Here is a 27,449-nt window from a genome sequence, read left to right as displayed (position 1 = left end):
CACGACCATCTGTAATGGGATCTGATTCCCTCTTCTGGTGTGTCTGAAGACAGCAACAGTGTACTTATATGAATAAAATAAATACATCTTTTAAAAAAAAGTTAAAAGACCAACAGAGCTTCCCTCTCATCAACTACAATACCCTACTTTCTTTCACCAGACACCCAGAACCCTGCCAGTTGCTTACCAATGGTATCTGCTTTGCTAAAATGGCAACTTAGCACATTGGTGGGGTCACTGTTCTCACAGAGCTTCAACTCCAGCAAATACACTTCCACTTTGCAGTGCTTGACAAACAGGCCATGCTCCACAACCTGTAAGCAAAGGAGGGTTAGGGGGGGTGACGGAGCCATGGTGGACACCTGGGCAGTCCGGGAGGCGACATGGCTCAGCCACAGAAGGCTAAGGCCTCTCAGGAAAATCTTTTGTCAGGAATTGTTTGTTTTTGAGACAATGATTCATTGTGTATACTGGCTTGGAACTCACTATGTAGACTAAGCTGGTCTTGAAATCAAAGAACTCTGCCTCTTGGGAGAGCTAGAATTAAAGAAAATGCACCCCCACATTTGATCTATGAAGAACTAATTTTTATTTATTTTTATAAAACATAGACTTAATTCATTAGTATATATCTCAGGAGTTACAATTTTTTCTGCTATAATGAAGAATCAAGTCTATCTTAGGGAATCAGAAAGAGATCTGTGTGGATATCACCAGGTCCTGTAAGGCAGATCTCAGAAGGTCAGCAAGGTCAGCATTGAACAGAAAACTCTTGTTCTGGTCCTTGTAGAGTCTGTCAGACCTCAGCAGAATGCTTACATGACTACACTGACAGCATCTGTAGACCTCTGAAGAAGGCTGTATGCCTGTGACGTTTGTTCCCTAACACTCCCACAGGTTTCAAACTGGAAAAAAAAGTTCTGAAGCCTTGCATGGCAACACAAGACTAATTTCACTCAAGGGATATTGAGGCAGAGGGATAAAGAGTTCAAGGTCAGCCTGAGCTACACAGTAAGTCTGAAGCCATCCTAGACTACATGAAACAGTTTTTAGAAAGGGAGGAGTAAGTTGGTAGTGGTGGTGGCTCTGATTTGAAATAAAGACTCCTTAAGAATGCAGCTCTTATCAGACAGTGGTGCCCCGACCTTTAGTCCCAGCACTCAGGAGGCAGGGCAGGAGGATCCTGAGTTTGAGGCCAGCCTGGTTTATACATTGAACTCCAGGACAGTCAGGACTATACAGAGAAACTCTGTCTTGAAATACAAACAAAACAAGAAATGGGGCAGGGAAGGTGGGAGGGAGACACAGGGATGACACTCTGTCCTATAAGGAGAGCATACACTCAAGGAACATGAAAAATTATGTCTTGTCTATGTATTAGCAGGCATGAATGGGCTTTTATGATTCCTTTCTAGTAAGAAAAGCTAGTAACTGAGAGACAAGGCAGTGATCTCATGAGTTCTGTCCACCAAAGGCACTAGGCTGGGTTTCTCAGAGAGTGTGTCTACAGTGTGGGAACTTGAAAATTCTTCTATGCATATAAACCCCTCCTTTTGTACTCAGCAGAACAATCAGTCTCATGAACAGAGGGGAAATGGCTTTAGAATAAAGTTGTTAGGTAAGCATGGTGGCTCACACTAGTTATCTCAACATCCAGAAGCCTCAATGAAAAGGCTCAACTGTGGGGTTGGGGATTTAGCTCAGTGGTAGAGCGCTTGCCTAGGAAGCGCAAGGCCCTGGGTTCGGTCCCCAGCTCCGAAAAAAAGAACCAAAAAAAAAAAAAAAAAAAAAAAAAAGAAAAGGCTCAACTGCGACAGTTCTAGCCCTAAACTATAAGTGAGTTCAAATTTAGCCTGGTTAAGATACCATCTCAAAGAAAAAAGAGGGCTGGAGATACAGTTCAGTGCTAGAACACTTAGCATATATGTGGCCCTAGGATCACTCCCAGTCCTGGGAAAAAGGGAATGGTGCAACGCATTAGTTTCTGTCCACACAGCCCAACCGAAGTACTGGGCTTCCAAGATGGACATCCCAAACTACCAGGCAGCTCTTGTATTTGGAGCTTACTTAGGAACATCCTGAGTTACTCATAAACATTTCATTTCCTAGAGAGAACTAGAAATAGTCTCTCGGGTCAGAATTCCAGCACTCAAGAAGCCACAGATGATCAGTACAAGACCAGCCTGGGCTACTAGATATCCTGTCTCAGGAAACATAAACAAGGTCTCAGTTCTGACATAGTGGGACATCTTTAATCTTAGTACTTGGAGACAAGAGGCACGGGTTTCTCTGAGTTTGAGAATAGTCTGTTCTACATAGAAAGTTCCAGAATAGTAAGGAATACACAGAAAAACCCTGTCTCAAAAACAAAACAAAACTAAGTTTCAACTCCTTATTTTCAACCACTTAACTACAGTCATTCTTCCAGGAAATAAAGAGAAGTTGGTGTACCCAAGGAGAACTTACATACACACACCTAGCAGATAGAACAACTTGTGAACTCACTTTTCTGACAATAGGCTGCTGGCCTTCCACACAGCCATACCAATTTAGCAATTTATTCCAGGCTTCAGTTGGAACCAACACATAGTCCAGCTCATCGATTAAGTGTTCCTTCAAGGTCTGACTCTCAGGATCTGAAAAAGGAAATTAATACATATCTCATTTTTCTTTTCCTCAGAAGTTTTTTGTTTTATTGAAACAAGATTCTTGCATATTTTTCATAAGAAAAGATTCAACAGGGGTTGGGGATTTAGCTCAGTGGTAGAGCGCTTGCCTAGCAAGCGCAAGGCCCTGGGTTCGGTCCCCAGCTCCGGAAAAAAAAAGAAAAGAAAAGAAAAGAAAAGATACAACAGGAACAAGTACAGCACTGCCCCTCCCTGGCCATACAAAGCAGACCTGCCCGCTCGATCCTGAGTCCTGTTCTACTAAGGAACGTGTATATCTTCTACAATTAGAAAGAAAGTGAGCTGGAGTCTGTGGTTCCTCCTTACACCCAGGAGGCTGAGGAAAGTTTAAAGTCAGCTTGGACAACACAACCAGACTCCATCTCAAAAAGAATAAGGAGGAAGATGGAGAGGAAAAGACCTCTGTTTGTTATTCTTTTGAAGTCAAATTTATTGAAGGTGGACATGGTGGTGCACCCCTTTAATCTAAGTACTTAGGAGGCAGAGGCAGGTGGATTTTTGTGAATTTGGGGTCAGCCTGGTCTATGTAGAAGCTCCAAGACAACCAAGGCTACATAGTGAGAATCTTTCGGGTGGGGAGGGGGAGTAATTCTAAAATAAAATTTATCAAGCTATATTTTAGCCATATTCTTTGCCCTTCCCCAACTCCTCCCAGAACGCCCACCCTACTAGCCCACTTCTAATTTTTGTTGTCTGTTTTTAGGAGAGTCACATGCAGTACCACGAGACCTTGATTTCTACACAGCCAAAAATGACCTTTAATCTCTGTCTTCCTCCCTCCACTTCCTCAAGTGCTGAGATGACAGGAAGGAGACAGTGGCAACAAGGGGAGAAAATGGACTGGGGAAATGGCTCAGCAGGTAAAGGTACTTGCTGCCAAATCCATGAACTTGAGTTCAGCAAGAATAGGTGTTTGTTTGGCTTTGTTTTTTGAGACAGGGCTTCTGTGTAGCCCTGGCTGTCCTGGAACTTGCTCAGTAGACCAGGCTGACCTCGAGCTTAAGAGGTCCCCTTGTCTCTTCTTCAGGCATGCTGGGATTAAAGGTGTTTGCCCATTGCTTTTCTAGTAAGAAAACTTAATTTACATTTTATAAATGCTTCTAGGCTCTACAATGAACATAAAATGGCTAATTAAAAACTTGGACTGGGGGGGCTGGGGATTTAGCTCAGTGGTAGAGCGCTTACCTAGGAAGCGCAAGGCCCTGGGTTCGGTCCCCAGCTCCAAAAAGAAAAAAAAAAAAAAAAAAAACTTGGACTGGTATTTGAGATGGGGGAGGGGAGAAAGAGAGAGAGGGAGTGAGGAGGGAGAAAGAGAAGAAGAGAGGGAGAGAGACATAGAGAGGGACAAAGAGAGGGAGAGAGGGAGAGGGAGAATGAGAGGGAGGGGCAAGAGAGGAAGAGAGAGAGGGTGAGAACACTGTAAGCTATGCGGGGTAGCACAGCCCTTTAGTCCCAGCACTTGGGAGGCAGAAGCAAGTGAATCTCTATGAGTTTGAGTCACTCTGGTCCACCAATAGAGTTCCAGGACAGACAAACAGCCAAATTAGAGAGAGAAACCCTGTCTCAAGAAACAAAGAAAACAAAACAAAACAAAAAAGCAAAGAAACAAAAACCACATTGCAGGAATTAAACAAGAGTTTAGAAACAATTAGTAAACATGGAGACAGAAGCGAATGCAGGCGCAGGCTGGGGCTATAGCTCACTAGCAAAGCAAGGCTCTAGTTCAACCCTCAAGTCCCTCCCCAAGAAAAAAGAAAACCAAAAGTCAGGCATCCCAGCATTCAGGCAGGTTGAAACCATCCTGAGCTACATATAGAATTCAAAGGGCTGGGGAGATGGCTCAGCAGTTAAGAGCACCGACTGCTCTTCCAGAGGTCCTGAGTTCAATTCCCAGCAACCACATGGTGGCCCACAACCATCTATAATGGGCTCTGATGCCCCCCTCTGGTGTGTCTGAAGACAGCTACAGTAAATGCATATTAAATAAATAAATAAGTAAATGTTTAAAAAAAAAAAAAGAATTCAAAGCCACTCTAGGCTACATAGGAAGACTGTGTCAGAGACAGACAGAGAGGGTTAATAATTATGAATACTTACATTATCCATCCTATTGATAGTGCTTAATCTCAAACCCCATGTACACATAAAACATTTACTAAGAAGGCAGATGACTGAGGTCCTGAGGGTTGAAGAGTATTTTCTTACTGGGGACAGGAATCAGCAGCCTCCACAGCACAAGCTTGTTGGACTAGGAGTCACTCAGCATTCTGACTTTGGGCGTCTCTGCTATTGTTGCTGGATTATTTTTTCAGAGACTGGGAATAAACCTAGGAGAGGAAGCATGCCCAGGCAAACGATCTGCCGTTGTTCTATATCCTGATGGCCTCGGTCAACAACACACTTAGTCTTTTCATATTTAGGGGGTTGGTTAAACTCTACTCATTGTTTCTACAGAGGATGGGAGAATTGCTCGTCCCACAGGGCACAGGTGGAAGTCAGAGGGACAACTCTCAGGGCAGCGCTCGCCTCCCTCCTTCATGTGGGCTCCTGGTGTTGAATTTGGGTTGTCAGACCTATATGCCAATGCCCACCCACTGGGTTATCTCACACTACGGTGTTCTGAAATAAGGTCTCTCTGCAACCCAGGTTGGCCTGAAATAAACAGTGCACAGCCCAGGCAGTCTGAACTTAGGACAGTTCTCCGGCCCCATCCTCTCAGATGCTGGTCAAAGGTGCACACGCCTACCCAGCAGCATCCTTAGTTAACGGTCTGCAGCCAGATGGATCACGCCCAAGGCCTGCACTCTCTGGGCAAGCACTCCGTCTCTGAGCAGCAGTGGCGGCCCTGCTTATCTGATCGCTTTTTGTATGTATCAGACTCAAAGCTATGCATGTCAGTCCAAGTACCCCACACTAGGTTGCACACCGTAACACCCAACCACTCTTCGTACTAAGCATTCCCAGTCGGCGTTCTCATGGACACTGTGTGGAATGGAGAGTAAGTACATAACATGTTAAACATCCATTTTATACCAATCATAGAGGTATATGAAACACACTCAGAGGAAAACCCAAGAAGACCCATCACCGCCAGCCACAAAGTATACTCCGTGCTAAGCCTGTTTATCAACACCCACTCTAAAGACGGCAGAAGTCACTGTTCTCAGACCAGAGTAGCCAGGAAAGTACCCATGAAGGTGCAACTCAGCTATAACCCAAGGCCGGTGATTTTTTTTTAAATAGGAGTTGGGTGTGAGAGCAGGCGCCCTTGATCCCAGCACTCAGGAGGAGGTAGAAGCAGGTGGATTACTGCTGAGCTCCACACCAGCCAGGCCTACAGAATAGCATCTCATCTCAAGAAGAAAAAGGGAAAAACAGGAGCCAGGCATGGTGATAACGCACACTTGTTAACCCTGTACCTTGCAGATGCGTCAGGAGGACCAGTGCTGCTAGGGTGGTCAGCCACAAAAGGAGTTCGAGGATGGCAAAAGTTCAACACATAATTGGAAGTGAGGAGGTCAGAGGTCACTCCACTGATGTGCCATCTCCCCTGACACTGTTTCCATGACAGTCAGTACAGAGATGCCTTTGGTGCATCTACAATCTGTTCCACATCACAGGTATCCTGCCTAGACTATGTGAAAGTCTTCAAAGCAAAACGATAAAAACTGTCTGTCTCAGTAGACAGGTGGAAATAAGAAGGGCTGCTCTGCAGGTGACAGCCGGTTCCCTGCTGAAGACATCTGTCGGGCAGTCGTTCCCACATCATGATGCTCAGACCTATCATCCCACAGGCTCTGGGAGGCTGGAATAGGACTGGTCGGTTCTAAGGGTGGCACAGGCAACATAGAGAGACTCAAACACCACCACCTCCTCCTTCTCCTCTGCCATCCTGTCACTGACACCATGAAACAACAAACAAGAAGACAGACATTATGGTACACATCTGCAATCCCAACACTCAGAGTTAGGAAGACTGTAAGTTCAAGACTTAACTGGGATACATATGCGGTTCTGAACCAGGCTGAACTACAAAGTTGCTATGTATCCGAGTTGTATTCCAAGACCCTACCTCAAAATAATTAAGTTAATAAGTAGAATTATCTTCCTGAGCATTTGGGAGGTAGATTCAAGAAGTACATAAGTTCAAGGTCAACCTCAGCAACATTGTTTAAGGCCAGCCTGAACTATACAAGATCACACCTCAAAAGTAAACAAATAAAAACTCCAAACAAATAAAAATTAAATAAACAAAAGTAAACAGGTCAGGTATGGTAGAGGACGGGTACAGCTTTAACCTCAGCACTGAGGAGGCAAAGGTAGGAGGACCTCTGTGAGCCAAAGGTCTCTACACACTGAGACCATATCTAAAATAAATTTAAAACCATCAGGGACTACCCATGCCTGGCAGTAGACCCCTGGAATCCTAGCATTTGAAACAAAGAACATCACAAAACTGAGGCCAACCTCATATCCTTAATGAAGATCCTGTGTTGAAAAGAAATTTAGGGCTGGTGAGACAGTTCAGCAGGTGATGACACTTACCACCAAGCATAACCACCTGAGTTTGATCCTCAGAACCCACACTGTAGAAGACGTCCGTAAATACACACCCTGTACCATGCCATGCACACACTCACCCTGTCTCACACACAAACATACACATTTTTAACCAAAAAGAATATAAAACTAGGGGTTGGGGATTTAGCTCAGTGGTAGAGCGCTTGCCTAGCAAGCGCAAGGCCCTGGGTTCGGTCCCCAGCTCCGGAAAAAAAGAAAAGGGAAAAAAAAAAATAAATAAAAAAGAATATAAAACTAATTAAAAACCCGAAAGCTAGACGCAATGGCACAAGACTTTAATTTCATAACTTGGGAAGCTAAGGCCAGAAGGTGGTGATTTTGAGGTCAGCCTTGGCTACATACCAAGTTTTAAGCCAGCCAAGAAACACAGCAAAACTCTGTCTGTAAAACAAAACAAGAATACAGGTGTAGGGGCCACTCCTGTACCTGTAGTGCAAAGGAGGCGACTGCAGGACTAACTCAGTGCAAGGCCAGCCAGGGCAGCACAGGCAGACAGAGCCTGAGCAAAAGGAAACAGCATCTAGGCCAAGCCTGAGGACATGAGGTGGTCCCAGGATGGTAGGTCCGCATGGAGAGAGGAGAGAACCACCTTCCATAGCCGCACTCTAACCCACACACACACCACAAATACACCAGAGAACACTCATGAGTACACTCGTGCGCACACCCCCCCACAGACAAGCACACAGGAATATATGAAGGGTACGAATAGATTGCCTGCCTGCCAGCCAGCCAGCCTACAGATTCTAGACTCAGGTGAAAGCGATTCTCTGGAAAAGCTAGCCGCGCCATCTCCACACAGCCACAGGAATAGAGTACCAGCACTTCCCGGGCAAACCCTTTAACTGGGAAGTGCGGAGGTCAGAAGTCACACTCCACGGACCTTCTACCTTTCCTTACACTGTTTCTAGGATAAACACAGTCAGTTCAGAGATGTTAGGTGACTTTTAATATACATACAATTTGTCCTACTTTGCAGGTATCAAAAATTTGTGGGCACAGCTAAGTATAGTAGCACACGCCTTTAATCCCAGCACTGGGGAGGCAGAGGCAGGCAGATCTCTGTGTGTTCAAGGCCACCCTGGTCTATATAATCAATTTTAGGATAACCAGGACTATGTAGAGAGATCTTCTTCTCATAAACAAAACAAAACAAAACAAAACAAAACAAAAAAACAGAAAAAAACATCCACACCCAGATCAACTACTGGATATTACTTGCTTAACATACTGAATTTGATCCACAGCAATGAAAGAAAAGGGGGGAGGTGGGGAGTGATTCCCAATTTTCAGATTATAGGTGCAATTTAAAATGACTTTTCTTCTTTCATGTTTACATATAAATCCAAAACCTAAAAAAGAAAAAGAGAACTAAGGGCTAGAGAGGTGGTCCAGCAGTGAAGCACACTACTGCCCTTGCAGAGGACCAAGTTCCGTTCCCAGCACCATCTCTGGGCAGCTCACAAGCTACTGTAATTCAGGGGACCCAAACTTCTCTTCTAGGTCCTTGGAACTACATTCACATGCATAGCTCACTCACAGACAGATACACGTGCACACACACAATTAAAAAAGTCAAAGGGGAAATGTTACAATGTGGACAGGTAAGATGTCTTCTGAGAACCAACTGCATAGAGCTGTACTTTGACATTAACACGCACAGTGTCTCACTGGCACACATACAACGTGCACATATGCAGTAAAAATAAAAATGCGAAAAAAACACTAGTATGCTACAAAATGTTGCAGTTTGAATGAGAGCAGGCCAAGTAAGCTCCCGTTTGAATCTTTGGCCCCCAGTGGTAGTACTGTTTGGGAAGGATGAGGAGGCGGCCTTGCTGACGGAGGTGTGCCACTGAGGGGTGGTCTTGAGGTTTCAAAAGCCCTCACCTAGCCCAGTCTCTCGGCCTCCCCGTCTTGTCTCTCTCCTTCACCCCCCCATGCAAAGCTCTCAGCTACTTCTTATTCCCACACCCACGTGCTGGGTGCCATAGTCCCTCCACCATAAGGACCCTGAACTAACTCACTGAAACTGGAAGCCAGCCCCCAATTAAATGGCTCCTTTTATAAGCTGCCTTGGTCACAGTGTCTCTTCACAGCAACAGAACAGAAACACAAAAACCAAAGCAAGCTCTTGTCACAGTAGTTATTTAGGGCAAAATAACTACCTGGCTTCTCCCTAATGATCTGCCAAGGCGTCTACTACATCTGATGCAGACGGATGCTTCTATGTCTCCACATTATGGAATTACATGCTCATCATGACCATGGTGGAGATGCACACAACTCTGGCCCACGAGAACTACAACAGAAAGCTGAGGATACTCCACCTGAGAAGAGCCCAGAGTTGTCAATCGGTCCAGGAAAGAGATTGTGCTCCCCCACGTTGTACATGTCCCAGCTGTCAAAGCCGACGTACTTCTTCCACTGCTTGAACCACCGGCTGTCGATCAGATACCTGGGGAGAAACAGTCTCCTATGAAATACAGTTACACAGATAAACACTTTCCTACAAAGCCAACGTTCTACGTTTTGCAGCTCTCCTTTCATTTTTTTTCACCAGACACCGACCTTAAGCTTCTCCTGGGTCTTCTCGCCAAGGTAATATGCAATTCTCACTAAAATCACATCTTTGGGGAAGGGGGCTCTTCAAGACAGGTTTTCTCTGTGTAGCCCTGACTATAGCTTGCTCTGTAGACCATGTTAACCTCAAACTCAAAGATCTGTCTGCCTCTGCCTCCGGAGTGCTGGGATTAAAGGCGTGCACTACTACCACCACGGTCCAGCTAAAATCACAGTCTTAACATTAAGAACTGAAGTCAGCCCCACATGGCAGAGAGGGCCTAATCTAGGCCAGGTATTCACTAGGAGAAATGACTGGTAAGAGAATAAGTAAAGGAAGCTTTTGGGTGCCCATATCTGTGATTCCAGCATTTGGGAGGTCTGGGCAAAGAGGTCAGTCTCCACTGCACGATGAGTTTGAGGTCAGCTTGGGCTACAAGAGACCATATCTGTAAAAGACAAAACAAAGCTACACATGCTGACACATGCCTTTAGATCCCAGCACTTAGGAGGCATAGACACTTGGATCTCTAAGAGTTCCAGTCCAGCTTGGTCTACACAGGGAATTCCAGACCACCCAAGGTTACCTAATAAGACCCTGTCTGAAAAAAATAAACAAGGGACTGGAAAGAGAATTCAGAAGTTAAGAGAGGGGCTGGAGAGATGGCTCAGTGGTTAAGAACTCCGACCGCTCTTCCAGAGGTCCTGAGTTCAATTCCCGGCAACCACATGGTGGCTCACAACCATCTGTAATGGGATCTGATGCCCTCTTCTGGGGTGTCTGAAGGTAGCTACAGTGTACTTATATGAATAACATAATAAATCTTAAAAAAAAGAGAGAGAGAGAGAGAGAGAGAAGTTGAGAGTTTGGCGCTCTTCCCAGCACCCATGAATGGTATGCACAACTCTATTCTGCACAGGTACATGAATGTCATGAATGTCATACATATACTCAGACAGACAGACAGACAGACACACACACACCATAAAGCTGGCTGTGCCGTCACTTATCTGTAATCCAAGTACACAAGAAGCAGATGCAGAAGGGTCTGCAAGTTTAAGGCCAGCCTGGCATACATTTCTAGTTCCAAACCAGCAGGGGCTCACAGGGAGACCTTGTCTCGGAAACAAACAAACAAACAAAACACCAAGCAAACAAAAACATAAACGATTTCTAAAAGAATTTTAAAATTTAATTACATTTGGGAGGGGGGGGTCACAGTATGTAGCCCAGGATAGCCTTGAACTCAAAGAGATCCACCTGTGTATGCCTCCCAGATGCTGGGATTAAAGTTGTGTGACACTATGCATAGTTAGGATTTTATTTACTTTGGTTTTTCAAGACATGGTTTCTCTGACTGTCCTGGACTAACTCAGTAGACCGGGCTGACCTCAAACTCGGAGATCTACCTGCCTCTGCCTCCCAAGCGCTGGGACTAAAAATGTGCGCCACCACTCCTGGGCTAGGATTTTATTTTTAACTATGCACTTTATTAGTTATGCACATAAGTATGAGTATAAATGCAAGTGCCCTTAGAGGTCGGGGCGTGGATATCCCTGGAGCTTGAGTTATACATGACTGAGAGATACCCAACATGAGCGCTGGGCCTCAAACTCACATTCCGCAAGCCCATTATAAGTTCTTAACTGCTGAGCAGTCTCTCCAGCCCATGAGCACTCATGTAAAATGGACGCTTTCTAGAAGTAAAATGTTTACTAAGTTATTAATTGCATTGCCCAAACCTTGGCAGCAATACCTCTCTCCAGGCCTTAAGACTACAGGTACGCTCATCCATACCAAGCTGAGTATTCTTTATGTGTCATCCCTTTGCAGAATAATTTCTAAAGTAGCTCTCTCAATTTGTCTGGCCTTTCATTGGCTCAATTTAAACAGCATAAAACTATACCTAAACCACACCCCCCAAACACATAATTTCTATTCTCCTTTCCAGTCCCTATATTGGTAATATTCTTTTTTTTTTTTTTTTTTTTTTTTGAGCTGGGAACCAAACCCAGGGCCTTGCGCTTGCTAGGCAAACGCTCTACCACTGAGCTAAATCCCCAACCCCATATTGGTAATATTCAATGGGAAACCTACGCTAGTATTTGACTCCTACACAGTAGCACCACCCAGCCATTTCTCCACTACTGAGGAGTACTATCCCTTCTAGTTAACAATCTACTGAGACGCCTCATATTTGAATCTGCTCAAATAAACCTGGAATATTTTTTTTTTGGAGGACTCATGCTCACTGTATAAGAGACCAGCCCTGAAACTACAGCAACCTTCCAGTCTGCGCCTGCAAAACAACAGTAAAGCATATGCCACCACGCCTGGCAAAATCTTGCAACTTCCGATCTTCTATTTTGCTCCCCTCCCCTCCCACTCTTAGATCTAACTACTGCTACAATTGTTCCTGACCAGCTGACAATCTGAGTTCTTAGACATTTATTCAGTGTCTGGCCTTGAATTCTGTTCCGCAGTTTACAAGTTACAAAGTATCTGCTTCTGATAGTCTCTCAACCTCCTGAGCGTCATAAGCCACAAATTGCTACCCAGTTTTAATTCTTAAGGAGCCGAGGTCTAGAAGATGTGGACGCTTCCCCCACCAAGGTCAGCATCAAGTCTTCGATGGTTAAGTGCTTTCCCACCTTCCTGCTCCCGCCGACCGGAGCACTCCCCCATTTCTATATTCTACACCCCTTATCCCCTCCGGCCCAAGACTCTTGTGAATACGAATGGACCAAGACAAACCCCAGATCTGTCAACGCTGTACCCTAGCTGATCTCGGGGTTTCTTTCATCAGCGGCTGCTGTCAAGCCACTCTTTCAGAGACTCCAGGCACCGCCCCCGGCCCGCCTCTACCTAAAACTAAGGAAAGGGGTCCGGCCTGAGGGCCAGCGAGCCGGCCTGACGCTCTGCGCGGTGGGAGGGCAGAGCGGACGCTCACCACTGAGCCCCACGCTGGAGCGTGGTCCCCATCAAGGCTCCGAGCTCCGTCTTCTGGGTCTCCACATCCGGTCGCTCATGGGTGCCCCGGCCTTCCGCCATCTCGTCCGCCGCCCGGGCCCAGCCGGCCCGGACATCCGCCTAGCGCACGGCGTGCTAAGGACCGCGCCCACGCACGCACGTAACCACGCACGTGCGCGCGCCCGGCACCGTCGGCTTCCGCCTCTCCTCCCCGCCCCCACGCGCTGTGCCCTGGAGCAGAAGCGGACGGAAGAGGCTGGACACCCAGAGGCGTTGGCCCCACCATCCTGGTCTGCGGGGTTATCCTGATGCTATACCGGTGCAGGAGAAGACTGCTGCTTGCTTTTCTTGTTTCCACTCCGCTCCATTCTGCTTTCAGCTTGACTGCCTAAATGTGAGATTGAATTTACTGCCTCGACAGCCCCTGTAGCCAGGTGCGGTGCACACAGACACATTGGAATCTGGACTGTCCGGTGTGGTCCAGCCATTAACAATTGTCTGAACAAGGTCCAGCGAGATGGTTCCGTGGGTGACAACTGGGTCTGATGCCCAGAACCCATGTAAAGGTGCCAGAAGAAAACTGACTCCTTAAACTTGTCCTTTGTTCCCGACATACCCAATAGTGAAATCTGTTGTTTGAGACAGAGTCTTCTAGCTGGCTGTCCTGGAGCTGCTTACGTAAACTAGGCTGGTCTCGAACTTAGATCCGTCTGCCCTTTTTTCTCCAGAGTGCTGGGATTTAAGGCATACAACACCACACCTGCAAAAAATAAAAATAAACAGTCATAAATAGACTCAAAAAACAAAGTTTGTCTTAAACAACTGAATCCTGTTAGCCTTCCAGGTCAAAGCGAGAGAGGCAACCACCAAAGTCGACTGTGATAGGAATGAGGTCCAGGCATTTTTTTTTTCCCTTGGAACAATGATTGCGTGTTCTGCCGGGCGGTGACGACGCACGCTTTTAATCCAGCACTCAGGAAGCAGAGGTAGGCAGATCTCTGAATTCGAGGCCAGCCTGGTCTACAGAGAGAATTCTAGGACAACCAAGGCTACACTTCCCTTGAAAAAAAAAGAAAGAGACTCTCAAGCAGGTTTAAAGCACGGTTCTTCTGAAGGGAAAAATCCATCTATGGAGGTGCCCAGGCAACTGGTGTGTTTTTACTTTTCAGGCAAATCCTGTTCGTAACAGTCAGGCAAGTAAAACAGCTTCTTTTTTTTTTTTTTCTTTTTGGAGCTGGGGACCGAACCCAGGGCCTTGTGCTTGCTAGGCAAGCGCTCTACCACTGAGCTAAATCCCCAACCCCGAGTAAGACAGCTTCTTGCAGGATACCCAAGCATGTGCAAACCCTTGGTTTCTAGCTGCCCTTCAAAAAACTAAAAACAAACGAGCAAAACCCCAATTTCCACACCTTCCTACCGTGTATTATAGTACAGATCTTTTTTTTTTCCGGAGCTGAGGACCGAACCCAGGGCCTTGCGCTTGCTAGGCAAGCGCTCTACCACTGAGCTAAATCCTCAACCCCAGTACAGATCTTTTTTAAAGATACATTTATTTTATGTGTGTGTGTGTGTGTGTGTGTGTGTGTGTGTGTGTGTGTATGCCCTGCATAAAGTGTATATGCAACACCAACACGTGTATGCAGGTACCCTCAAGGCCAGAGGACAGCAGTTCTCAACCTTCCTTCTGCTGTGACCCTTTAATACCTTTCCTCAGGTTGTAGTAAACCCCTTACTATAAAATCATCTTGTTGCTACTTCATTACTGTAGTTTTTGCTAGTTACAAATTGTAATGTAAACACCTGATAGACAGGATGTCTGAACTTTGACACCTGTGGCCCACAGGTTGAGAATGTGTTCCCTAGACCTGCGGTGACAGGCGACTGTGAGCTGCCTAAGGAGTGCTGGAGCCATCCTCAGTCCTCTGCATGAACAGTGTACTGTTAGCCAGAGCCATCTTTTTGGTAACTTTGCTCTACTCTGATTTGTCTTGAAATTGCTCCCCATGGTACAGTCAAGGATCCTACTTTACCTCAGTGGCATTTTCCAGAGAAAGAGAACTCCTCAAGCCCCATTTTCTTGGGGACTGTTTTCCCGTCCTGCTGATTAGACCTTGTCTCAAAACAAGGGATGGAAAGATGGCTCAGGATAAAGAAAGGTTTGCCCTTCTAGAGGACCCTGATTCCCAGCACCCAAGTCAGACATCTCACAACGACCTCTCTAGCTCTAGAGAGTCTGATGTCCCCTTCTGGCTTCCATAGGCACCTAACAGGGGTGACAGACACGCATGAATGAAAAATAAATCCTAGAGGAGAAAAATAAGTTAACAAAGCAAAACAAAACAAAAAAGGTTTTTCATCCTCTCGTAACCCACACCTGTGGGAGGCTGTGGTAGAAGTCATTAAAGAGCGTAAGCCGGCCCTGGGTTCGGTCCCCAGCTCCGAAAAAAAAAAAAAAAAAAAAAAAGAGCGTAAGCCAAGGCCGGAGGCCTGCCAGACGGTGTGAAAAGAGGATGCTGACCTAAGCAGCTTTTCAGTATGGTCCTGAAGAAACTGTGGGAAGGAAAAAGCATAAATCCGAAGGGATGAAGGAATTTTTCTGTAATATTCAATTCACGGGCAGAGTGGGGATTAAACCAAAGAGATGAGCTCCGACTGTTCAAAGAGCTTCAGGACGTCTAAAGCTAGAAAGGAAGCCGGTGGGACCACTAGTTTAATGGCAGGCAGTCACTGGAGGTTTGGGACAGAGAAATGCCTGAGGGTGTTTTACAGCACAGAGATGCATCCAAGACGTAGATCCATTAGAAACGAATTACTGTAGCTTTAGGGGAAGAAACAAATTAGTGCTGCCCTGGTAGACTGGGAACTGTCCAATGAAGGTAAGGTAGGCCATTTGAGAAGACTATTTATGTTGTCTTTTTAGATAATTGACATAATTTAGTCTCTGTGGGACATCTGTCTTAAAGTGATAGAGACATTGGGAAGAGTTAAATGAGTTCTTAAAACAGCCTTGAAGTTAAGAGTGCTACCCCATGTCAGTCCCTGAGCCCACCTACCCTAGGGAAGTAGAGGCTAGGGGATCTCAAATTCCAGACCAGTGATCTCATTGTAAGGCTTTGGAAAAGAAAAAGAAAGAGAAAAAGAAAAGGATGGTGGCTCATCTGCTGTCAAGCTTGGTGTCCTGGTCCATTGATTCATCCTGGGGGTTCGTTAGGTAGGAGAGGGCTGACTCCAAAGAGAGTTGCCCTCTGACCTACACACACACACACACACACACACACACACCATGAATACATTTAAAAGCAGTTTAAGGGGAGGAGCAATGAGATAGTTCAGCAAGTAAAGCCCACAAGGTGGAGAGAACTGCCTCTTGCCCGCTCACCTTCACATACACAAGAGATGAACAAAATGTAACTACAAAATGAAAGAAAAGATAGACAATGTAGCTTGTAAGGTCACTGTTGATGACGTGGAGGCAGGAGCGGCAGGAGTTAAAGGTACAAGTCATCCATTCTCAACAAAAGCAAAGGGGTTGGGGATTTAGCTCAGTGGTAGAGTGCTTGCCTAGCAAGGGCAAGGCCCTGGGTTCAGTCCCCAGCTCCGGAAAAAAAAAAAGCAAAGTGCTTTGACAATTCTGTACTGTATCTGGGAGGATAACCCTGATACTTTCTTGTATAAAAGCTCTCTGGGGGGGGGGGGGGGGGCTGGAGAGATGGCTCAGCGGTTAAGAGCACTGACTGCTCTTCCAGAGGTCCTGAGTACAATTCCCAGCAACCACATGGTGGCCCACAACCATCTGTAATGGGATCTGATTCCCTCTTCTGGTGTCTGAAGAGAGTGAGGGTGTACTCACATACATAAAATAAATAAATCTTGGGGCTGGGGATTTAGCTCAGTGGTAGAGCGCTTACCTAGGAAGCGCAAGGCCCTGGGTTCGGTCCCCAGCTCCGAAAAAAAGAACCAAAAAATAAATAAATAAATAAATAAATAAATCTTTAAAGAAAAAAAAAGTTCCTAGCAAGTGCAAGGCCCTGGGTTCGGTCCCCAGCTCTGAAAAAAAGAAAAGAAAAAAAAAAGTTCTCTGAGGGAGAGCAGCTGGAGAGGTGGCTCAGCAGTTAAGAGCACTTGTTTCTGAGAATGACTTTGGTTTGACCCCAGCACCACTCATATGAAGGTTCACAACTGTGCATAACTATACTTCCAAGGGATCCAGAACTGTCTTCTGACCTCCATAGATACCAGGTATGTTCATACATTCCGGCAAAATACTCATATACATTAAAAAAAGAAGAAAGAAAAATAAATCTCATACACATAAAAATTAGTTTTTTTCAAGACAATGTTTCTCTGTGTAGCCCTGGCTGTCCTGGTACTTGTTCTGTAGACCAGGCTGGCCTCAAACTCAGACAGCTGCCTGCCCCTGCCTCCTGAGTGCTAGGATTAAAAGTGTGCACAACCACAACTGACAATAGTCCCTACTTCAAAATAAAAATACAGTGCTTTGTGAATGTTAGAACTGAGCCCATGATAACTCACACACAGAAAGCTAGTTCAAGGTCAGGCTGTGCTACAGAGTCCATTCAAGGACCAACTAAGCAATTAATAAGATCCTATCTCAAAAATATCTGAAGCTGTACTTCGCTGGTACAAAACCAACTATGCTGAAAGCCCTGGATTCAATCCCCAGCCAGCCTCTCTCTCTCTCTCTCTCTCTCTCTCTCTCTCTCTCTCTCTCTTTCTCACACACATACACACACACACACACACACACACACACACACACACACACACACACACACACAGGAGTAAAATGAATCTGAGTGTGGTGACATGGTGATAAACGCCCACAATGCAGTTACCTGGAAAGCTAGGCAGAGGAATTGCCAGTTCAAATTCATCCTGAGCTACATTAAGGCTACTCTGTGCTACATAATGAGTCCATTTTTTAAAGAACAAAAATAAAAAAAGAGCCTGGGTTTTAGCTCTGTGGTAGAGCACTTGCCTAGTATGCCTAAGGTCCTGGGCTCCATCTCTGGTACCACAGAATGAAAGACTTTAAAGATGTTATGAATTACAAACCATTACCATTAATCTTGTTTTTTATGGAAGAAGAAAGCCGTTGCTGACACTGGCTCAGAATCTACATCAGAGGGCGGCAGCTTCCTCTTCTTTTTTTTAGTGGTTTCATCTACACCATTTATGGTAGTTTTAAGGAAGTAGGGCATGTCCTCAGAACCAACAGAAAATGGGGAAGCTAATTTTTACCAAAGTGATAAATTGTTGTTTGAGGAACTCTCTTAGGAGAGAATGAAGCAATTTGATCAAAGGTTAATTGCACCAAAGTATCTGACCTTATTTTACAATCATTTCAACAAGTAAACAAAAATGGCACTTTTGCTAGAATTGCTAAAATGGAGGTTTTTGAACCTAGTTAAGTAACCAAAGAGCACATTGGCTTCTCAGGTCTGTGACCTAATGCAAGTTTCCAAGGCAAACAGTACCCCACAGTTGATCAGAGGTCAGGCTCTCGAAGAGCTCAATAGGATTCTAGACTCACTTATTTGAACTGCTGAATCAGGAGGTTTGGTGGGCACAGTGCAGAGCCAGAAGCAGTTACAAGGCTTTCTGTGGATTTTATTTGGTGTGTGTGTGTGTGTGTGTGTGTGTGTGTGTGTGTGTGTGTGTGTGTATGTGTGTGTATGTGTGTGTATGTATGTGTATGTGTGTATGTGTGTATGTGTATGTATGTGTATGTGTGTGTATCTGTGTATGTGTGTGTATGTATGTGTGTGTATATGTGTGTATGTATGTGTGTATGTGTGTGTATGTATGTGTATGTGTGTATGTATGTGTGTGTATGTGTGTGTATGTGTGTGTATATGTGTGTATGTATGTGTGTGTATGTATGTATGTGTGTGTATGTGTGTGTATGTGTGTGTATGTGTGTATGTATGTGTATGTGTGTGTATGTATGTGTGTATGTATGTGTGTGTGTATGTGAGTGTATGTATGTGTGTGTATGTGTGTGTATGTGTGTGTATGTGTGTGTATGTATGTGTGTGTGTATGTGTGTGTGTGTGTGTGTGTGTGTGTGTGTGTGTATGTGTGTGTGTTGGTTGGTTGGTTGGTGGGGTGATATTTGAAATCTTGGGAAAATACTAGACTGGAATGGGTATCATTCTGAGTGTTTCTGAAGACAGGATTGGAAGTTTCCTTTGAGTGAGGCTGCAGACTGGAGTATGAGGCGGACTGCTCCCCACCCAGAGCAGCCTTGTTAGGAGCTTAGAACTTTCCAGTCCTGGCAGCCTTAGCTCAGATGGAAAAACAGTGGGTGAGAGAGGGTGAGTCACCACACAGCCTGAGGGAAGAGGCTGAAGCCTGCAAGGTCCTGGGTTCCCAGCCCTAACCGGAGACTGGCTCAGCACACAGATCTTGTCTGTGCTTGGAGAGAGCCTGAGTAGAAAGCCTCTCCCCTGGTCTGGCCAAGAGGCCACTAAGTGCAGACTCCCCAGTTAAGTAGCTTTGGAGGGCTGTAGAACAGAAGTTAAAAACATACTAAGCATACTAAAAAAATTAGAACATGTTAAAAAAATTTTGTTTTGAAAACTTTCCCTTGGGCTGGAGAGATGGCTCAGCGGTTAAGAGCACTGACTGCTCTTCCAGAGGTCCTGAGTTCAATTCCCGGCAACCACATGGTGGCTCACAACCATCTGTAATGGGATCCGATGTCCTCTTCTGGTGTGTCTGAAGACAGCTACAGTGTACTCATATAATTAAATAAATAAATCTTTAAAATGATCATTTAAAAAAAAAGAAAAGAAAACTTTCCCTTAATCTTAGCACTTAGGAGGCAGAGGCAGAGGAAGGCAGAACTGTTAGTTCAAGGCCAGACTGATCCTTACAGGGAATTCTAGGCCAGTCAGGACTACATAATGAAACTGTCTCCAGAAAAAAAAAAAAAAAGAAAACTGTGTATGTTTTTGTGCATACATGTGGTTCATCTCCATAATTCCAGCACTGAGGACATGGGCAGGCAGGTGGGTTAGGAGTCTGAGCTCAGACCTAGTCTCCAACAGGAACTGGAGTAAACAGTACCAGCTGGCTCTCACCTGTGATCCCAGCAATTGGTGGGGGCAGGAGGATGTTATCACAGGCCAGCCAGGCATGGGGGCAGTCAGTAATCTTAGCATCAGGAGACACAGCCAGGATTGCTGGAGTTAGGGGTCACCTTGGGCTACAATCTTAAACCAACAAAAAGGGCTGTGGCTATGGTTCCATGGTAAAAACCTTACATGGTATCTGGGAGGAGGTAAACTTCCTCCTGACCTAACTATACGCACACATATACTCTTGTTTAGAACCAGGGGGTATGTTTCTGAGTTGGTTCCAGTGTAAGAGGCCGTCAACGTCACCCATTAGGCACACAGGCTAGACTGGCAATTAGCCATTCTAGATTGCTTCATACTACCCACAAGTCTCTGGGTTCACGTTCCTAAGTAAACAACTGAACCTAGTTACCGCAGGAGGCTGGGATGAGAAGCAGCTCCAGGTGTGCCGTGAGATATTTAAGGGGTGGGGCCCAAGCCGCAGCAGCTGGGCTTTAAGATATGCCCTGTTCCAGGCCAGAAGGTGCAATGGCATTCCAGTTAAAATTGAATGCTGCCAATTATTTTTCTGCCTCAAATAGGTCCATGCTGGTCTCAAACCCTCCAGACCCCACTGCCACACACTGTAGGCCTGCCTACCACCTTTCCACTCGGAATCTGCCAACACCCGGCAGATTTTAAGGCACTGGATAGCAGTGTGGGTTTCTGTAGCAAAGCAAGTAGAGGCTGGCAACATTGTCTAAGGCTGCTGCTGCAGCTGTGCAAAACAGACCTAGATTCTCGAGTCCTGTGTGAGCAGAGGCACACTGTCACTTCCTCTTCCAGCAAAAAACTCAGAAAGGAGAAGTTCACGCTTGGGGTTAGGGTGGCCTTAACTGTCAGCCCTTGTCTACTGTCTTCCTCTTTCTGGAGTAAGGGTTCTGTTGTAACAGCGACTCGGGACTACCCTTAAGCATGTCCCGAGACAGGGAGATATGGGTAAGGTGCCGTCCAAAGGGAAGTTTAGACTCGGGGACTAAGTTCCTTATCCCTGACAGTGCGGTGACATTGAGACGGGACACACAAACAGTTCTTTGACATTCAGCACTTTATTCTTAGTGGTGAAACCGCCTTTCTTTAGGCGTAAAGGCATCGGGAATGGACGAGACCAGCGCCCATCTGAGGGGATTTTTCTGGAAATCAGGTGTTTCTCCATGTAAATTTAGAGGAAACACCGTCATGGAAAAACCTCCCCCCGGAGGGCAGCCAGCCATCACCAAGCCCAGATACCAGGAATGCCTTAGGGGTTGCTAGGCTGCTTGGACAGCAGGGCTTCTATATCGGGTTCGATGTCGATGGTGCGAAAGCGCCTGCTGTATCTGCGCACTGGAACACCGTCTGGACCTACCAGGAACTTCTCAAAGTTCCAGGAAATGTCGTTGCGGCACACCGGGGACCAAATGATGTACTTGGGGTCGGTCATGAGCGCAGTGGGATCGTCACTGGGTGCTGGCAAGGCATTCCGCAGGAAGGTAAAGAGCGGGTGAGCCTTCTCACCATTCACCTCGCACTTCTCAAACAATGTAAAGTTGGGCTCGAACCCACCACCGGGTCGGACATACTTGAGGGAATTCAGAATCTCTTCATTCTTGCCATTCTCCTAGGGAAAGCAAAGACATTTATGAGCTAGGATTTCGGGGGAAAATATGGACTTTCTAAACTGCGAACAAAAAGATTCCCGATGAGTCACCAGGAAGTCGCCCTCCTTGTATACTCGAGGACAGGCCTGAATTCCAGCTGTAGTACCAGAGGGAAAGTAAGCGGTGTCCCGCCCCTGGAAGCCTGGAGCCCAAGGCTACCCATCCCGTCTCACATACCTGATGTCCGAACTGATTGCACGGGAAACCGAGCACCACCAGGCCACGAGGCCCCAGACGCTTCTGCAGATCATTCATTTCGGTGTAGTCCCGGGTCGTGGTGCCTCAGAGGGACGCGACATTCTCAATGAGCAGCACCTTGCCCCGCAGGGAGCCCAGGCTCACGGGCTCCCCGCCCGCCAGCGGGCGCGCGGAGAAGGCATACACGGTGGACTGTGCCACCGCGGAGAGCCGAGCAGCAGACATACTGTAGAAGATATTGGACTCAAAAATCCGCTGTAGCGCAGTCAGAGCCCAGCACCTCCTTTTAACTGGATGGGGCTGAGATCACGTGGCTTCAACTTTCCGGCCTCACCGCCAGCTCTAAATCTCAGGGTCCCGCCTTATCCGGCTTCTACCCGCCCCCATCTAGGGACTAGCAAGAGGGTGCGGCCAGGCTAAAGCGCCAGGAGGTGCCTGGGGCCGGTCTGGTCTAGCTAGCCCAGGCACAGTAGCACTGGACTGGAAGCTGCTTGCTTAGGCTCTCGCCAAAGCTGGGATCCTCCAGCTCTGGCTTACTCAACGGTTTCTTAATTAGTCTAGAGTCCCGCCTAGGAAGCTGGCCGCTGGCAACAACAAAGCCTAAGGCAGCTCACGCACAGCTAGCTCCCTTATATTGTGAAACTTAACTCACACGTTCCTAGTCATAAGGTTATAGGGTCTTTAAAAAGTTTAATTACGCTTATTGTTTAATTAAATCGTAGGAGCATGCGCGTTGAGGTCAGAGTTGGTTCTCTCCTAATGCTGGGTGATAATTTGGAAACTGAACTCAGGCAGGGATGACATCACATCAGGTGGGCACTGCTTTGTTTCTGAGACAAGTTCGCTGCAGAGCCCTGGCTCACCTGGAACTCGCCTCCTCCAAGTGCAGTGTTTTTTGCTTGGGGGAGGGGGAATGTCTGTCTCAAACAGGGTTTCTGTATGAAGACCAGGCTGGCCTAGAACTCGAGATCTGCCTTTCTCTCTGCCTTCAACCTGAATGCTGGGGGTAAAGGCACTAAAGTCATGTCCAACTCTGTTTTTAGTAGCACTGAAAACAGCACTGCAGAGGGCATTTTCTCTTGGCTGTTTTTGTAAGGGTGGACAGCGGTGGAGGGCTCCCAGCCCCAGACCCCAAGCTAGCCCCTCTTAGAACTCTGCACCAAAGCACACTAACATCAGTGTTTCTAGTGGTCCTATTCTGTCCCAGTGAAGCTTGGTCTTAATTCAGAAAATCCAGCCCCTTCATCTCACTACAGGGTATTCCACTCCACTTTTTAGATTCGAGTGTGTCACAGGATAATCACTTCCGTGTTCTTAGGAGGAGATGGGTTAGTCCAGTTGAGTGGGGGAGTGGGAAGAGCTGGTACCATTCAAGAAGGAACCCTTCCAGGGAGAGGTTAGAAAGAGAGGCCGAGTCTTCATGTCTCCCAGCCCCTAGCCCTGCTGAAAACAAAACACACACCAGGATACAGGAAGTTTAGAAAACTGCCTTTATTCTATTAGTTGGAAAAATTAACTGGTACAGAAAAAAGTTTAGTCAGCTGGAGAGAGGAGACCCCCCACCCACCCACCCATTGCCACCCATAAGAACTGGTGGCTCCTCTGGGAGGCGACTTGGATAACAGTGTGGAGAAAGGAGCACTGTGACTTAGAGCCAGGCCCTGCAGTCCAGGTGAGAAAGGCTATGCCACCTCCAAAGTCTAACAGCCTCAGGCATGAAACCAATTCCTATTTCCTCAGTCCAGTCTGGAAAGGGGCACTGGAATGATATATAGGGCTAAATAGGGGAGATATGGCCATATTTTATCAGAGAAAGTGACAAAATGGGAATTTTAAAAATGAATTTTCCATCTGACTTTATTTCCAAATACTTTCTTAAAAAAAAAAAAAAGCAATACACTTTCTGTGGGAATGACAAATATCAGAATTAGGAAATCCAATTATACAAAAAATACTACATCTAGTCTGGGGTAGATATATTTATTTTTGGTAACATACATTAAGTGGCACTAATTACACAGTAACTATAAGGTAACTAACATGAGACCACAGAACTGTAACTCTGCCACAGCTGCGTGGACTTGGGCCTTTCTGGCTGATCAAGTTTCCAAACACTGGGTGCCCACCCCAGAGCTCTGCCAATGGAATCTGTTAAGGAGTAAAGCTCTGAAGTAGTGACTCACCAGAGTTCCTCGCAGCTGACAGAAAATAGGCAGGACATGTTAGTTATAAAGTAGTTACAGCCTAATTCACAAAAGTTACCAACTGTTTCTCTTTCTAGAAAGAAGCAGGAAGTTAAGAAATTCTTTGAATGAGCGCCTGGTGTCAGGTGGAGTGCAGAGAGGGCGTTAGAGCAGTGTCAGAAGGACCCTGGCTGGTCAGACAGGCTGGACATCATTAATAATCATGGTTGGCTTCTAAATACTGGTAGCAAGATGACTTCTGATTTGTAATCTTAGGTAAATTATAGATAAATGAAAAGGCCAGTAATCATACACTAAGATTAATAAACAGCACTTCAAATTAACCGCATGAGGCTGCGCGTCACAAGGCTTCACAAGATGAGGCACCCCGACTTTTTCTTCCCGCGTCTAGCTTGCAGAGCAGCTCTCGTGGCCATCTCAAAAACCTCTCTCACTCCGTCTTTGGTCTTTGCTGAACACTCCATGTACCCAAAAGCGCCAATCCTGTTTGCCATATCTCTGCCTTCTTCAGGTTTTACCGGCTCCTAGTTAAAAAAAGAAAAAGAAAAAGAAAAAAGAAGAATAGAGTGCTTCAGCTAAGTCTTGCCTTTTTTGTTTATTTTTCTAAACAGTTTCTCTGTATAGCCCTAGCTATCCTGCTGGCCTGGAACTCAAGAATGCTGGGATTAAAGGCATGTGCTACCAGTCAGCTGAGTCTTCCTTATGCAGATGTAGAACACTCTTTTCCAATTGTTTTGATTGAGACAGGCCTAAGTCTCTGAGGATAACCACCTAGTGATTCTCCTGCCTTAAGCTCTGAAACCACTGAGACTACAGGGATGTGCCACCACTCTTGGTTTAAAAGACTTATACAAACCCACATTTAGCCCATAATTGAGAATTATGAAATTCTCAAACTTATATGAATACTCTGAAGCTAAGCTAATATGTCTATTAAACCTGCTCTTTTTTGCATGTAGAAAGAAGAGATCATACAAACTCTAGGAGATTAAGCAAGGAATCCAGAGCAGCCTATTTGTTATAATGGTGTTGATGTGTGTGTGCGCGCGTGCGTGCGTGCGTGCGTGCGTGTGTGTGTGTGTGTGTGTGTGTGTGTGTGTGTGAGATCCATCCATCCATCTATCCATCCATTCTCCATCCTCACTGGTGCTAGGCAAGCAACTGAACTGGATTCCCAGTCTAAGAATAGCTTATTGAGTGCTGCACAGGGGCAAGGGAACAACAGTTAGGCAAGAGTACTCCTACCTGTATCTAGCTTTACAGAGGACTCATCTGTGAATGGCAACATGCCTGCCCACCCTTGACACTAAGTACGGGGAAACTTGAGATTCTTTGTTAAAGACCTCACCTCCTCCTTTACATAAGAAGCCCCAACATTAGAGCACCTGGTATTTCAGGACAGCCAAGGCTGTCTAACCTCTATGTGTATGTGTGTGTATATATGTAAAACAGAACTCTTCCTGCCACCACACCGTACCTGCTTCATTTTGGCTAACTCCCGCCTTGTGTGCTCATCATTCCGAAGATCCTTCTTGTTCCCAACTAGGATGATGGGCACATTTGGACAGAAATGCTTGACTTCTGGAGTCCATTTTTCTGGGATGTTTTCTGAAAGAAAAAAATGCAGAGGGGGCTGGGGATTTAGCTCAGTGGTAGAGCGCTTACCTAGGAAGCGCAAGGCCCTGGGTTCGGTCCCCAGCTCCGAAAAAAAGAACCAAAAAAAAAAAAAAAAAAAAAATGCAGAGAATTTGAGGATACATTCTAATCCCACTTTGTATCTCTCTAAGAAGCTTAGTTAAACTGCAGGGCACTTCCTTTTCCACCCTTATATCAAAGGCACATTGGGGACAAGCAGAATAGCTCAGCAGATAAAGGTGCTTGAGTTTGAACGTGAGGACCTGGGTTTGAGCACTGGGACCCACGTGGTAGAAGAGAACTGTCTCCTGCTTGGTCTCTTCTGACCCTCATGTGTGCCATGGCCTGTGCACGTGTGTGTGTGTGTTTGTGTGTGTGTGTGTGCGCGTGTGCACACACACAACCCCCTTTAAAAAACCATTTGGGCCCTATTTTAAAAAAAGCATTGGGGGTTGGGGATTTAGCTCAGTGGTAGAGCGCTTGCCTAGCAAGCACAAGGCCCTGGGTTCGGTCCCCAGCTCCGAAAAAAAGAAAAGAAAAAACAAACAAACAAACAAAAAAAGCATTGATTTCAAAATCATAGAAAAATGCACAATCAACTGGGCAGTGGTAGAGCACACCTCTACTTCCAGCACTTGGGAGGCACAGGCAGGTAGATCTCTGGGTTTGAGGCCAGCCTGGTTAACAGCAAGTTCTAGGACAGTCAGGGTTACACAATGAAACCCTGTCTTCAAAAAAACAAAACAAAAACTCCAAAACCCAAGGGAAAAAAAAAAGGCAAAATCTAATTTCCACTCTACAAGAACTGAAGGGCACCAGCCCCTCTCAATCCCATCAAAAGTGTTGTTGAGCTCAAGGGTGGGAGCTCAAGTAAGAGCTCTGGACTCTCTTCCAGAGAGAAAGCTCATCCTGGGCCATGCCTGTTACTGGTGGTAGAAAGGTCATAGCTGACCCCTATCTTGCTCTTGGCTTCACAGCATAATCTCTTGCCCAAAGCTTCCAAAACCTCTTGCTTTGTGTAAAAGAGAGAGTCTCAAAGTCTAGTCTTGTCTCAAACTCCAGATCCATCTGACTCTAGAGACTTGCTAAGAGCTGGCTAGGATCAGAAGCAATGCCCACCACAGCTCACTGAATGCTTTAGGGGCTGCGGTCTTGATTCTTACTTCAGGATTGCCTTAAACTCAAAAGTGTCGACACCAAGTTCTAGTCCTGTGTTACTAACTCCTGGCTCCATGTTACTCTCTTTTCATTAGCTTAAAAGAATTTTGCAATAGGACATTGTAATAAAGGCCAATAACTTGTATGTAGCACAGGCTGGACTTATACTCGTGGAGATCCTCCTATCTCAGCCTCCTGAATATTTGGATTATATGCATGGGCCATACCAGCTTACAGGCTACTTTTGTTTTGCTTTTTGAAACAGGGTCTTACTATGTGGCTCTAGTTGGCTTGGAACTCAACCATGTAGATCAAGTTGGTCTCAAGAGATCCACCTGCTTCTGCCTCCCATGAACAGGGTCTAAAGAGTGAGCCATCATTCCCAGCTTTTTGTTTTTAAGAGTCTTGTTACATAGTTCAAGCTGGCCTGGCTTACCGTGTAGCCAGAGTGGTGTTACACTACCAGCAATCTTCCTGCCTCTGCTTTCCCCATGCTGGGGTTATAAATGTATGTCACCATGCCCAGTTTAAAGTCTTTACAGCTTTACCAAAAGAGCAACAAAATCAGCAGCCCTCATATTTTGGTGGCTACCATGTTTACAGGTCAGTTGTTGGCATTAGGCATTATCCTCAATGACTGTTTACCATGAGTTCTCACTGAATTGGAGCTC

The 27,449-nt window shown here is 45.9% G+C and overlaps 3 protein-coding genes across 19 annotated transcripts in view; all 3 read right to left on the bottom strand.

Moving 5' to 3' along the window:
- Usp4 (ubiquitin specific peptidase 4) overlaps nt 1-14,985 on the bottom strand; it is a 45,359-nt gene extending 30,374 nt beyond the window's left edge. For 5 of the 6 annotated variants that reach the window (XR_010053934.1, XM_063264999.1, XM_063265000.1 and 2 more), the window contains exons 1-4: nt 12,782-14,985; nt 9,599-9,726; nt 2,506-2,636; nt 188-314 (exon numbers count right to left, since the gene is read on the bottom strand). Coding sequence is in view for 5 of the 6 variants with exons in the window: in XM_063264999.1 (XP_063121069.1) it covers nt 188-314; nt 2,506-2,636; nt 9,599-9,726; nt 12,782-12,882 (487 nt within the window). In the remaining variant the exon portion in view is untranslated. The remainder of the gene's footprint in view (nt 1-187; nt 315-2,505; nt 2,637-9,598; nt 9,727-12,781) is intronic. The other variant, NM_001135012.3, reaches the window with a different exon arrangement.
- Nucleotides 14,986-20,972: 5,987 nt separating this feature from the next.
- Gpx1 (glutathione peroxidase 1) lies at nt 20,973-22,099 on the bottom strand. The gene is made up of 2 exons (NM_030826.4): nt 21,761-22,099; nt 20,973-21,543 (listed from the first exon to the last, which is right to left on the bottom strand). The coding sequence occupies exons 1-2, from the start codon at nt 22,004-22,006 to the stop codon at nt 21,184-21,186; spliced, it is 606 nt and encodes a 201-aa protein (NP_110453.3). The 5' UTR covers nt 22,007-22,099; the 3' UTR covers nt 20,973-21,183.
- Nucleotides 22,100-23,257: 1,158 nt separating this feature from the next.
- Nucleotides 23,258-27,449, bottom strand: part of Rhoa (ras homolog family member A) — a 33,756-nt gene continuing 29,564 nt past the window's right edge. For 11 of the 12 annotated variants that reach the window (XM_063264790.1, XM_063264789.1, XM_006243700.3 and 8 more), the window contains 2 exons: nt 25,463-25,593; nt 23,258-24,509 (listed from right to left, as the gene is read on the bottom strand). In XM_063264790.1, the coding sequence (XP_063120860.1) occupies nt 24,336-24,509; nt 25,463-25,593 (305 nt within the window). In that variant the 3' untranslated portion in view covers nt 23,258-24,335. The remainder of the gene's footprint in view (nt 24,510-25,462; nt 25,594-27,449) is intronic. The other variant, NM_057132.3, reaches the window with a different exon arrangement.

This window comes from Rattus norvegicus, chromosome 8 (genome assembly GCF_036323735.1).
Source record: "Rattus norvegicus strain BN/NHsdMcwi chromosome 8, GRCr8, whole genome shotgun sequence".
NCBI classification, from domain to species: domain Eukaryota; kingdom Metazoa; phylum Chordata; class Mammalia; order Rodentia; family Muridae; genus Rattus; species Rattus norvegicus.
The sequence above is the reverse complement of the archived record's forward strand: the minus strand, read 5'-3'. Positions and strand labels throughout refer to the sequence as shown.